The 13,211-nt window shown below is 29.5% G+C and overlaps 1 protein-coding gene across 1 annotated transcript; it reads right to left on the bottom strand.

The window, feature by feature from the left end:
• Positions 1-528: 528 nt before the first annotated feature.
• Positions 529-4,752, bottom strand: LOC147809545 (uncharacterized). Its single transcript, XM_087162872.1, has 3 exons — positions 4,653-4,752; positions 3,324-3,650; positions 529-788 (listed from the first exon to the last, which is right to left on the bottom strand). The coding sequence occupies exons 1-3, from the start codon at positions 4,750-4,752 to the stop codon at positions 529-531; spliced, it is 687 nt and encodes a 228-aa protein (XP_087018998.1).
• Positions 4,753-13,211: the final 8,459 nt, after the last annotated feature.

Below are 13,211 nucleotides of genomic sequence, written 5' to 3'. Positions count from 1 at the left end.
GGTTCTGATTTTACGCTAAGAAAAAAACACGGTCAAAATTACCATAAAATTTGCCGTATTTCTGGTTCTATGATAATGATTCTGATAATGATTTTGGTAAAATTAGCAATAAAAGGAGAATTTTAAACATGTGAAAAAGTTTAGTAAATATGGTTAAATTTGATAATTTTCGTTGATACCTTGGAGCAAGACAAAAAACTATTTTTTCGTTTAAATTTTAGTTTTAGTCTTATATTGCTTATTAAATGTTTGGTACTATAGTTTTGGTACTATAATGTAATAATTAAAAACCATAATTTTGAAAACCAAAATTTCCGTTAAGCTGTTACCATATAAGCGGAAAAATTACCAAACGAATGGTTCAAATATATTATATTTTAGTTTTAATAATCAGAATTATGTTTCTTTTCTCCAGAAATGCCATTACCAGTTTTTTATCCGTGTATCATAAAAATAAATAGTTGGTTAGTGAAACTATATTTCTCCTAAACAGATCCCTGGCAGCAAATATTTTTTTTGTCTTACCTCTTAGTCAAAGAAAAACTGTCCGTTTTTCTGATGCTCATCAATTTTTCGCAGTTCTGTGAGTAACTTTCGGCTTGACAAAATCACCTCCTCAGAATTGAGCAAATCATACAGTAGGCGAGGATCAGAGTTCTTTTTGAGGCGATGTTTTATATCCATAAATAGATCCACGTGGTGGAAAAATGCCTTCTTTAATTCGCTCTTTTCCTTTTTGTTGTTTTTCTTTACATTTATAAAATAGGCTCTGTCTGGTTTTGAATGAGCTGCAAAATCAAATTGAATATTAAAAATATCTACAACTATACCTTACGATGTTCTGAACCAGTGTTGCCAGATTAGGGGTTTTCTCCCTAAATTTAGGGGGATTTTTTTTTTAATCTTCAGTGGGTATTTTAGGGGAATTTGTTTTTAGGGGTTTGTTTTAAGGTTATTTGTGAATTTTACTATTGGGTGTACTAATTAGTTCGGTCCGTTTTTAAAAAATGGCTCTGCTGTTATGAAGGTTATATAGTCACAGCTGGTTTCCGTGGTTTCAGAGAGGTTAAGCATCTGTCAATAATATTCAGTTTATATCGCTTTGAGTTTCATACAAAAACCCTGTTTTTTACTTTGTTGAACATGTCAAATTTTGCGGTAATGAAGCACCATTTGCGGGAGGTTTTATGTTTCTCCTTTAATTGGAAGAAAAGTGCAGCTGAAACGCATCGAATGCTTGTAGAAGTTTATGTTGACAATGCTCCAACTGATAAATCATGTAGGGAATGGTTTCGACGTTTCAAGAATGGTGAATGTAGAATGGTAAATGGTGAATGATGAATGGTGAATAGGTTTGTATACTATGAGCTGCTACAACCTGGTGATTCCATTACGGACGATCGGTATAGGCTACAATTGATTCATTTGAGGCGTGCATTACGAGAGAAAAAGGCCGGAATACGAGCAAAGACACGATAAAGTTATTCTTCTGCATAATAACGGTCGTCCTGATGTCTCAAAAGTGTCAAAAAATTATAAGGAAACGCTCAAGTGAGATATTTTACCGCACCCGCTGAATTCACTGGACATTTCTCCTTCTGATTACTGGTTGTTCCGACTAATGCAGCATGATTTTGCAGGTCACCAGTTCACTTCGTTCCCAGAAATCAAAAATTGGCTCCTAATTTGGATCGCCTCAAAAGACGAGACATTTTTTCGAGATGGAATTCGAAAATTACCTGAGAGGTGGGAAAAAGTAGTAGCCAGCGATAGACAGTACTTTGATTAATCTGTTCATTCATTTTGTTCTGAAATAAATGCATTTTTGACCACAAAAAAAACGGATTGAACTAATTTGTACTCCCAACAATTTCCTTTTGGTTACGTTCTAATATCAAATTTTATAACTGAATGTGTGAAATGGTAGTATGAAAATCAATATGTTAAACCAAAACAAAAAGATTAAGATTTAATTTTAGAACTTAAATCCTTTGTAGAATGTAGTAAGTTATTATACCTCGATTCTCGACTTAAGTTTACTTAGCTCGACTCTTGTTTTAGCTTTATTAAGCATTCCGTTTTCAAATGCAGCTGTTTAGAGATGTTTCTCCATATTAAACATTATTAAAGACAAATTGAGAAATAAAATGTCCATAACTACAGCTGATGCTATTTTGCGTGTTCGATATGAACTTTATAATGGTTGTCAAAATTTTGTACCTACTTCTATGTTATAAATGTTTAACAGCGAAAACACATACAAATCAGAAAGTATTGACGAAAATGTGCTGGATATTTTATCAGAAATTTAAGCACAATGTTAGAATTGAAATATTTAAAAAGACTATATCGTTGATAATAAAACATTTATGAAAAAATGTGCGAGTCAAAAAGTATTGAAAAAAATATCTTAAATATTTTAGTAGAAATTAAAAATAATGTAACGATTGAAATGTAAAAAAGATTAATTTGTGGATAATAATATATTAAAAAGTATTAAAGCAACGTTTTCTATACATTATTTAACCTTTGTACTATTTTTTTAATACTTATGCATTAAGCTAAAAATTTTGGGGTTTTTTTTTTGAAATTTTTAGGGGATTTTACAACGCCATCTGGGGGTGAACGTTTATCGGCACCTGGCAACATTGTTCTGAACTAATGTTTACTTATCAAGTAGAAATCAGTAACACACTAGTTCTAGTATTGCCCGTAACACTTATCAAGTAACCATTATTTAACAGAATAGAAAATAAAAACTCTTAAAAATTCGTAGGAAAAGAAAGTGAATAAAAAAGAATTCAAATGTAGATTGTCAAAGAAATAATATTTTGTGAATATCAAATACCGAAATAAAACTCAAAAGTATCTAAAATCCGGAAGTAAAAAGGTATAAGAGATAAATCTGCGGAATTAATATTCTGATTGATATATTTTTTAAATGTAAGTATAGAATATTTTTTGTTATCATTTAAGGCCTTCTCATAATTTTAAATTACTGTAAAATTTTGCAAGAAAAAAAAACATTATAACATAATAAATAACATAAGTGACAATCATAAATGACAATAAACACAGTTTTGAATTTTAGAAACTACCAAGGTCAAACGGTTTCACTACAATTGGTCAGTAATAAAACGTAAATTGTCCTATCATATTCTTATGTTCATCGTGCAAAACAGCTGTATAAATTTCAGTGTAGGTAAAAATCATGATTGACCTCATAGCTTTCTCCGGACTACTGTGGTAGTGCTTACTTTACAAAACAAAGAATAATTGTGGTAAAAATTTACCTGGCATACTTTTTTTCAATTCTTTCTTACATTTTTTCTTTACAGCCTCATAAGAAGACAAAAGTTTAGTATCTGGTATCCAGACATTATCACAACATTGATTTTCAATGTCCGGAAATCGAACAAACTCTTTTTCAAAAGTCAACCCTCCATTTACAGAAAGGCATGATGGCTCTTTAGTTTCCACAAAATCTTTTTGCTCCATTCTGTTGGAACACATTTGAGCAATTAATTCATCCGGCTTTTCATCCAAGCCAGTTTTATCCAAAATTGGAACATCCACGGTTTGGTTTACATTTAACTTTTTCTTCTTCTTCTTGAAGATACCAAACCAGGTTTTACGGACAACACTAGTCTCTAAAATTATATTTACAGATGAACGTTAATTATGTTTTGATTTCAGTTTATAAGTTATTCGAAAAAACACTACTCATTTGTAATATTTCTTTTTTAAAATCAAAGTGTTACAAATGCATAACATATTTTAATACAATGAATGAAATGCATCAAATAGGAAAATATTTATATTCAAAATCATAATGAATATAATTATTTAATAATATTTATAACTGAAATGTGTACTGTATTAATTTTTAACGTTTAGACTATATGTTTATCACGTGTAGTAATACAATTGGCCATACAAGGTGAAATTGACTTGCAGTAGACTGATCGTAAAAGCACTGTTCCCAGTAGTATACCAAAGTCAAGCATCTAGGGGAGTAAGTTGAGTAGTTGGTGTCTGGTGACCACTTGGATCGGACTGCGTAGGGACCGAGGATGCACGGTATCGGTCCTCGTTAAATTGTTTTACTGTGAAGTGTTCGACTTCCCGCAGATCCTCGGGCCACTTAGGAGCCATTCCCTCTGCAGAGGATAAAAGTTATGATGGTATGTCTTCGAATCATCCTCATTGATGTTTCCTAGATTGCCGCCAATAGCGCATTGTGCTGCACAAGGTAAAATTTGAATTATTTACCTTTGAATTGCTAGTTACTTACGATTTCAGAGTTACGTTTATATTCTAAGCCAAATTAAAGATGAACGGTGTTTGTAAACATCACCTTTTAATATTATAATTTATTATGATTTTCAATTTTTTTCAAGGTTATTTCAGGGTTATTGCATATTTCTGATGTAATAACTCTGATATAGATTCTGATTTAATTTCGTTGAGTGTAATAAATGATTATAAATTTTAAAATCTTCTTGTGGGATTGATAGGGAAAACGGGATGGTTGATGAATTTCGTAAAAAGCAAGTAGAAAACTAAATTTTAAAAACAGTTTTTATATAAGGGAACAAATCCCTGCTTGCTACAACAGTTTCTGTTTTATAATATTTTCTCTCTCTACCTACTCAGAAGTAGTTTAATGATTATATTAACTGGTTTCTTTTCTTGGAGTGTTCTTATATTAAAAAGTTCTGAAGATAAAACGTAAGAGGCTTTCATGGCCATTCCCTACTCACCCATTTTTAGCCAAAATTGTGTTTAAATACTTTCATTACTAGGAGTTTTTAGAGGGGAAGAAAAGAACGGCTTGAAGTTAGATTTCGAAAATAATTTGAAAATTGTGAAAACGAAACAGAAATTTTTTTTATAATCTTAATGATTAGTTTTCTTTTCAATTGAAAGAAAAGAACCGCAGGCTCAGAGGATAGAGCATTCGCCTTCTAATGAGGTGGACCGGGCTCGAATCCCGGCAATGGCGGGTCGATATGAATTCCGCTTCCAGCTTGCACCGACCACAATACTGACGTGAAATATCCTCAGTGGTAGACGGATCATAGGTTAGAGTTCCCATGCCAACAGGCTAACCATGGGTGGTTCTAGTGGTCTTCCTCACCATGTGACGCAAATGCGATCAAAAATTCTTCCACGAAGGCGAATTTGATCCATGAGTTCCCTTGTCTTCTGGATTGGGTACAAAATTAAATTACAAGGCTACGCAGCTGAACAATCGTTGTCGTAAACCCAGAAATTGGGTCGGCTGTTCAACGATGGTTATAAAATAAAATAAAATTTAAAGAAGAATATCCCTTTGTTACAGCTGTTCATGGTTTAAAACTTTTCACCTCGCTAGCCATTGAAAAATTTTAATAATTAAAATTAGATTTTTTTTTTGCTTTTGAATAAATTTATAAGATTACACTGGGGAAAACCTTTTTGTTATGTTTATATAAAAAGTTAATTTTTCCGGATTCGGGTATGGAGATTTCAAGCCTGAATTTAGTTTTGCTCCTAAAGCTACAGATTTTTTTAAATGACATATTTAGTCTATTTTTGTTGAAATGTACAAGTTTAAAAATGTATAGCAGAGGATCACAGAAATGTTGCAACAAACTTCTAGAGGAGTTAGGGCACAGCATCAGGATTAAAATTGCATAGGAAACTCATGCAATGAAGTGTCGTCGTACGCGACTGGGGTCGCATTCCTATTATGACTTGTTCTGAAGTACGTAAGGAAACGATTCATAATAAAAAAGCTAAACAAAAACCAGACTAAAAAAGTCATTACAAAACTGTAGTTTGGAGAGAGGAACCTATTGCTGAATCGAAATCAGCTGTGTAATAATATATTTCAGATCCGTTAAAAAATGTCATACTACGGAAAAATAATGTTCCACTTTGTAGTCGAAAAATAATAAAACCAAACGGGAGAGCGTTTTCATTATTTCACATTCAACAGAAAAAAAAGAAAAAAACTCGTAGTTACCCATATGCTTTTTATATTTATTTTGTAAATTGACTTTTAATGCTTTTAACTTGAATGTTTGAACATTTTCAATTTTAAATGAAATATTATTATTGTAAAAATATAAACGTCACTTTATGAAAATGATAAACTAAAGAAGATAACCAGTGTTATAAATTTAACGTTTGGATCATCATTGGATTTTGAATTGTGGATTCGCGATCAGCGGCATAAAATTATTTAAGATCCGTTAAAAAATGTCATGCTACAGAAAAATAATGTTCCCCTTTGTTGTCGAAAAATAATTAAACCAAACGGGAGAGCGTTTTCATTATTACTCATACAATAGAAAAAAAACCCCTCGAAATTACCAATATGCTTTTTACGTTTATTTTGTAAATAACTTCGACTTTTAATGTTTTCCACTTGTGTGTTTGAATATTTTAAATTTTAAATAAAATAATGTTAATATAAATATAAAAATGTCTGTTATTAAAAATGATAAAATAAAGAAGATAACTTGTGTTATAAATTTACCGTTTGGATGATCATTCGATTTTCCTTTCTTAAACAGTTTTAGAAAGCTATTCATGTTTTTAATGTTACACAGGCAAGCATCAAAAATAGAATGAGCATTTTTTTCGCTCTCTTTATTGTACTCTTCTAACAATACAGAAAATTACTGAACATTGTAGAAATATTTATAAAATAACAGTCTGTAACAATCAGTCAGTACTCTAGAATTGGTAAAAGTATTGAAATTAAATATTGTTAAGAGCGAATAGACACTGTTGTGATTTTAGAAATAAAACAATTAAATGATATGTTTAAGTATAATAAAAAAAGGCAATTCAAATACTTAGAAGGGGGATCTAAAAAAATATACACATTAGAGTTGGGCAAAATGAATCATCAAAGTGATTCGAATCAACATAATCAGTTTATCTGGGTAATTTGAATCCCTGATTCGAATCACATATTGATTCGAATAATTTACTGATTGGAATCAGTAATTGATAATGAAATTGATAAAAATTACAGACAAATGATATATTTATAATAAAAATGTATTAAATTAACACATATAATTATTTAATATTGTTTTACCATATTTATTCATTATAGCATGTATATACCACACTCTAAGAATGGAAGAGACACTATTTCTGGTATTTTGGTATTTTAAATTTCTCAAGAAATACTTAAAGGATTATTTTATAATTTCAGATGCGTTTGAATCAAACGATTTCTCATGCTTATCATTGAATTTTAAAACTTTTGGAGGTTTGAAGGACCAGCAACAAATTGTGAATGAAAGCAAGCATTTTTGTATTCAAATATAGAAGCATCAAGTGTATAAGTATCACAGTTATATAAGTTTCAAGTATATAAGTATATGAAGTATACAAGCATCAAGCATTATTACATCTATATTTAAAAATTTTAAGAGTAAAATGCACTGAATTTATAAACACACGTTGTGTGGTAGGTTTTTTTTCTTCGAAAAATAAATATTTCCAACAAGCAATTACAGCAGTCATAGTAATAACCTTTTCATTTTCAGCTTAAAAATTTGTGTTTAACATTTTAATGGCGATTATTAATTTTTGTTTTATATATTTTAATATTTACCAGGCTAACCATGAGAGGCTTTCGTGGTTTTTTCTTCGTCAAACCCAAATGCGGGTCAGTTCCATTAAAAATTCTTCCGCGAAGGCAAATTTCTCCTAATAATTGAATCTGGAGCTCCATTGTCTTCTGGATTAGGTTCGAAATTGTAAAGTGACGTGGTTGAATATTAGCAAATTGGACGAGTTATTCACCGACGGTTTTAAATAAACTATTAACTAATGAAAAAATAATAAGTATTTAAATCTTTTTTTTTTGTTGAGAATTATCTTTGGATAAATGAATTTTTTTAGTTTAGTTCAATTCGATTAAATAGTTCTCGCTGTATGATAAAATACACGAAAAGTAAAATTAACATTAAGGGGTTCAAACTTTGGACCGATCTTTTGACCAAACCATTATGACCACATTTTCCAAAATGTGGCTATTTCCCATATTTTGGGGGTTAGAAACCGAATATGAAAAAAAAGATATGTTTATTTAGAGGAAGAGTGCTTTTGCATCCGATTTCGTAACTTAAAATATCGTCACTTCCTAATTATCATATTTGTGTCACTCCACTTAGATTGAGTCATTAAAACGTATATCTGATTTTTAAATCAAAAGTGATTCAGGGTGGTCCGATTTTTTATTTTGCGCTCTGTAAATATCAAAATTAACATTTCTAAAGCTGTCATTGATTGTTTTTATATTAAAAAATCAAATTATATATTACTAAAATGTTTGTATTTTGGTAGGATACCATTATGAAAGTCAAGCGCAATAAGGAAGTGTGGATCGCAGAATTTAATATACGCAGAGTATATCCGAAATTGTCTGAAATTATCTGAAATATAAGTAATATGTTTAATAAAGGCAGGATTAAAATGAACTAAATTTTTTTTAGAGAAAGTAGCTAATTTTTTATTGTTATTGATTTATAATTGAAATAACTATTTTTAAATTTATTTATTTGTTTGCTTAATTATGATGTCTTTTTTTAATTTCTTAATTAAAAATTAAGCGTTTTGTCACACATGAAACTGGAACACTCTTATCAATTTTCTGAAATTGACAGTGATAATTAACAAAAATATTCCATTTGTCGACACTAGTTCCAGGTCCACTCTAGTTCCTTTTCCCCTACTTAAAATTGATTTCAATTTCCGGGATATATCTTTATTTCTAATAAAGTAAAAGAATTGAGCTTAAATCCAGGCCATAGCAAAGGATGGATGAGGGGAGGGGCCAAAATGTAAAAATACACTTCTCAAATTCTCTTTGAAACACAACTAATTATTTTTTAAAATAAAAAAACTTTAAAAATTTAAATTTTTTTTTAAAGTTTTATTTTTAATTTGTATTTTTCATAATTTTTTGTTCGATATTACTATTAATAATAAAAATATCTGGTTTTAAACTCCCGAGTTTTCCCCTTGTAATCACTTAAAAATTGTGAACTTTTCTGAGTAAAAACAGAGCGTCAATAAATAAACAGTAAATGGTTAAAGAAATACTTTGTATTCTTAGTAAATAAAAATCAAAGTGATTTGAAGAATTAAAGTTAAATAGGGGGGTGGGGGAGTTGCTGTTTTTGGTCATGGTGGTAAAAAACCGATCCCTTCACAAAAATAAAATTGATAAAAATCCAAAATCAAATTTATACAGCAGTTCAGCTTACTCTCATCAATCCAATCAAATGCGGAAGGTAAAAAATATGACGCATAATTTTTTTATGATTGAGAAAAAAGCTGATTTAAATATAGATCTAGGTAGCAGAAAAAAAAATATTAAAATGTATTCTACAGTTGGTATTTGAAAAAAAAAATGATCGGGAACAAAGACCGACTGAAAAAACATATAATTTATGATATAAATAGGCCAACTTTTATTTTTTAATGCAGCTTTGACTGATAAAAGTCAAAAGAAATTAACCTGTGGGTAAAATATATTCTGCAGGCAACCTCCTTTCTAATTAAAAGACAATTATCTGAAACAAAAGCCACTTTGAAAAAAAAAAAGGTTTATTTGTCGATAAGCCGTATTCCTTCAAAACTTTGGAGTTGCAGACTTTCCTCTCTGCTCGCTACGCTCCTATGAGTAATATTCCTAAAGCTTTTGTAAAAATCTTAATGGATTCCATTAATGTTTTTCTTTGATATCGTACTTTACTGCGTTCATTAGTCTTAACAAATTACGCAAAGCATGAAATAATTAAAAGCATTTTCTTCATAGAAATTTATTATACTGAGCAGCATTTAATCAGTAAAGATGAATCATATGTGTGTGTATTATTAACTCCATTAAATACTGATACTTATTAATCTATAAGAAATCAATTATAGTTCTGTGACAAATGGTCTATACAAATCATTTGTATCACAGAAGTGATCAAAGAGTGCCATGCAGTTCATTTCTGATCGAAAGTTAAAGCTAAGTTGTTGTTTCTTAAAATTATTCTTGAGTATGAAGTAAAACTCTCCTATTCCACATATGATCTGTAGATACAGTGCATTTCTGATCGAAAGTTAAAGCTAAGTTGTTGTTTCTTAAAATTATTCTTGAGTATGAAGTAAAACTCTCCTATTCCACATATGATCTGTAGATACAGTGCATTTCTGATCTAAAGTTGTTGTTTTTTAAAATTATTCTCGAGTATGAAGTAAATCTATCTCATTCCACATATCCTTTCAGATACAGTGCATTTCTGATCTAAAGTTGTAGCTAAGTTGTTGTTTTTTAAAATTATTCTTGAGTATTAAGTAAAACTCTCCTATTCCACGTATGATCTGTAAATGCAGTAGATTTCTGATTTAAAAATGTTGTTTTTTGAAATTATACTTCAGAATGAAGTTAAACTATCCTATTCCACATATGATCTGTAGATACAGTACATTTCTGATCTAAAGTTTAAGTTATAATGCTTTGAATCACAATAATTCTTGAGTACACATTATGACTATTCCACCTGCGCATGATACGAGATGAAGCACATTCCTAATCTGCAGTTGTATTAAAACTGTTGTTCTTCAAGAATGTTCCTAAATTTGATAAAGAGCTTTTTCTTCTTCAAGTTTTCGCTTTCTTCAAAACGGTGTTCTTTAAAATGGTGAAGCTTTAAAAAAAATTTATCGAACTTTAATTCTTCCGTTTCTTTTAAAAATTGTTCGTACAGAAAATTCTTGAATTTTAAAAAAGAATGAACATATATTGAATTCTTCTCTTCCTTTAAGCCTCTATTGTTTAAAAATATTCTTGAGTTTTATAAAGAACTATTATTTAAATATACATTTCTTCCTACAACAGAATAGTCAGTTTTTTTGTTTAATATGAAGTTAATGTAAATGAAGTAGAGTTTCTCAGTGCTTTTATCTACTTAAAAACAATCTACGCTATAAAGAACTATAATAGCTTTGAAAAATTGTCTCACTTTCAAACTTATTCTTTTCAAGTGGTTAGTTCTACAATCTTTAGTAAAATGAATAATTATGTAATTTATTTTTTATTACTGTCTTAACAATTTTAATATAAACTATTAGAGAGCAAAGAACTACTTCACTAGAAATTTTATTTTTATTGCCTTTGAAAGTAGGAAAGTAGATTATAAAGTAATTTATTTTTTATGCGGTTTAACTATTAATTTATTAGAAACTTTGAGTGTGAGGAAGAACTATTTCATTTGTTATATTTTCATCAGAAGTAAAATATATTAAGTATTCCATATATTTATTGTATGAAATATTCTACATTCTGAAATTTTTAAAATTAAAATGGTGAAACCTAGCTCCGGAAGTAATTCTATATTTTTGAAAATACTATTTTTATACTACATAAATGGTATTTCCATTAATGAAACAAAATGGCCGTATGTTACATTGTTGCTAGGATCAGTATTTCATACGATTTGGTTATGGATGACGATTCTGAATGCTTGGTGTGTAAAAGATGCCCTTTCATCTGTGCATCTCTTCACGATTGTAGTCAAAATTCTAACCTTGGCAACATGGTGGATAGTCTATTTAAAAAGGAAACACATAAGCAAGTTGCTAAAACTCAGAGATGAAATACACAGTAATCTGAAACTAAATGGAAATTGGTCAGTAAAAATAATCAGCCAAATGGCACCTTTGATCATCCTGCTTGTGACAGTTTTCCCGCCAATACTTTGGCTTCTTGCATCACGTGAGATACATTATTGCTTCTTTTTCTCATCCGACTTTGAAACCTCAACAAATGTAGGACTTTTAGCCATGTATTCCATATTAGTTGGCACACAGCAATATATGAACTGGTGCTTGCCTTACTCAGTTGGAATGTTTTATGTTTGCTTTTGCAAGGATATGATTTTTGTCGCCAAAAGGCTTTCAATTTCATTGCGCAAAAAAGATTGCAAAATAAGCGATATTCAGAACGTGTACAGATTGTTTGTAAAAGTATTGCTGGAATTGGAATCTACTTTTTCTGTATCTATTCTTATCTGCCAGTTTCGTTGTTTTATGGAATTTTTCAGAGCTTTGACATTCTTTTTCAGGTTCAAAAATAATTTAGAAAGCATGATTTTTGCCCTTGGAGCTCTCGTATACATCGGTCAAAGCGTATTTTTGTTTGTGGCAATCATATTAACAGCAGATAATCTTCAGTCTGAAAGCAATAACTTGAGAAAAATGATACTACAGTGCCCGAGTGAAGAAAATTTGAGGAATATGAGGAAAACCATAGACTTGTGCTTGGAATTGTTTGAAATCAAACAAGATGTGAAATTGACAGCAGGAAAAATGCTGCGTTTAGAGAAAAAACTACTTCTGACTACAGCTGTATCTCTATTAACTTACGGAATGATATTACATCAGTTTGACAGCTAAACTGAAGCGATAAGTTGACAGCTTACATTAAAATAATATTATGTATGCATTATTATGTATAATAATTATGTATATATATATGTAATATTAATATATATATATATATATGTAATGTTAATATATATATATATATATGTAATGTTAATATATATATATATATATGTAATGTTAATATATATATATATATATATATATATATATATATATATATATATATATATATATATATATATATATATATATATTATAAAGTTATCCCATTCCACAAGGTGTTTTCATTTTTTCAATTCATATCTTTAAACAGCTCAATATTGAAGAGTACCTCTAAGATGTAAACATTGATCTAGGTGAAATCGAAGAATAATCCTTTTGATAATTATAAGAAAGGGGAGATATGGGGCCATTTAAATGTACAGCCTTTATTGTGTGGCACCCCCATATTTTTCTATAATTATTCCCTTTGGTTGTGGATCCCTAATTTAATTATAAATATTTCCTTTAAATCGAAATATAGTATGTTATAATATGTTATATATAGATGTTATATATGTTTTGCATAGATGTTATATATTATAAATAGAAGTATAGTATGTTATGTATAGTAAGTTATAAATGACAGATTTTAAAAATTATAGATTAATATTAAGAAAGATATGGGTCCATATATGTGTACACTATGTGAGCCACAATTTCTCCATTTTAAGGATATTACACGCATTCAGAATTATAAATGTACATACTTGCATATTACG

Source organism: Parasteatoda tepidariorum, chromosome 5 (genome assembly GCF_982258835.1).
Source record: "Parasteatoda tepidariorum strain Cologne lab strain chromosome 5, Ptep-v5.0, whole genome shotgun sequence".
Lineage (NCBI taxonomy): Eukaryota > Metazoa > Arthropoda > Arachnida > Araneae > Theridiidae > Parasteatoda > Parasteatoda tepidariorum.
This window is presented reverse-complemented; position numbering and strand designations above follow the sequence as displayed.

Coding starts and splice junctions, on each gene's coding strand:
- LOC147809545 (XM_087162872.1), bottom strand. CDS start 4,752: ATGGCCATGAAAGCCTCTTACGTTTTATCTTCAGAACTTTTTAATATA. Junction 3,651..4,652: donor AATCATTAAACTACTTCTGA/GTAGGTAGAGAG, acceptor ATATAATTTTAG/AGACTAGTGTTGTCCGTAAA. Junction 789..3,323: donor TGAGGCTGTAAAGAAAAAAT/GTAAGAAAGAAT, acceptor TTGATTTTGCAG/CTCATTCAAAACCAGACAGA.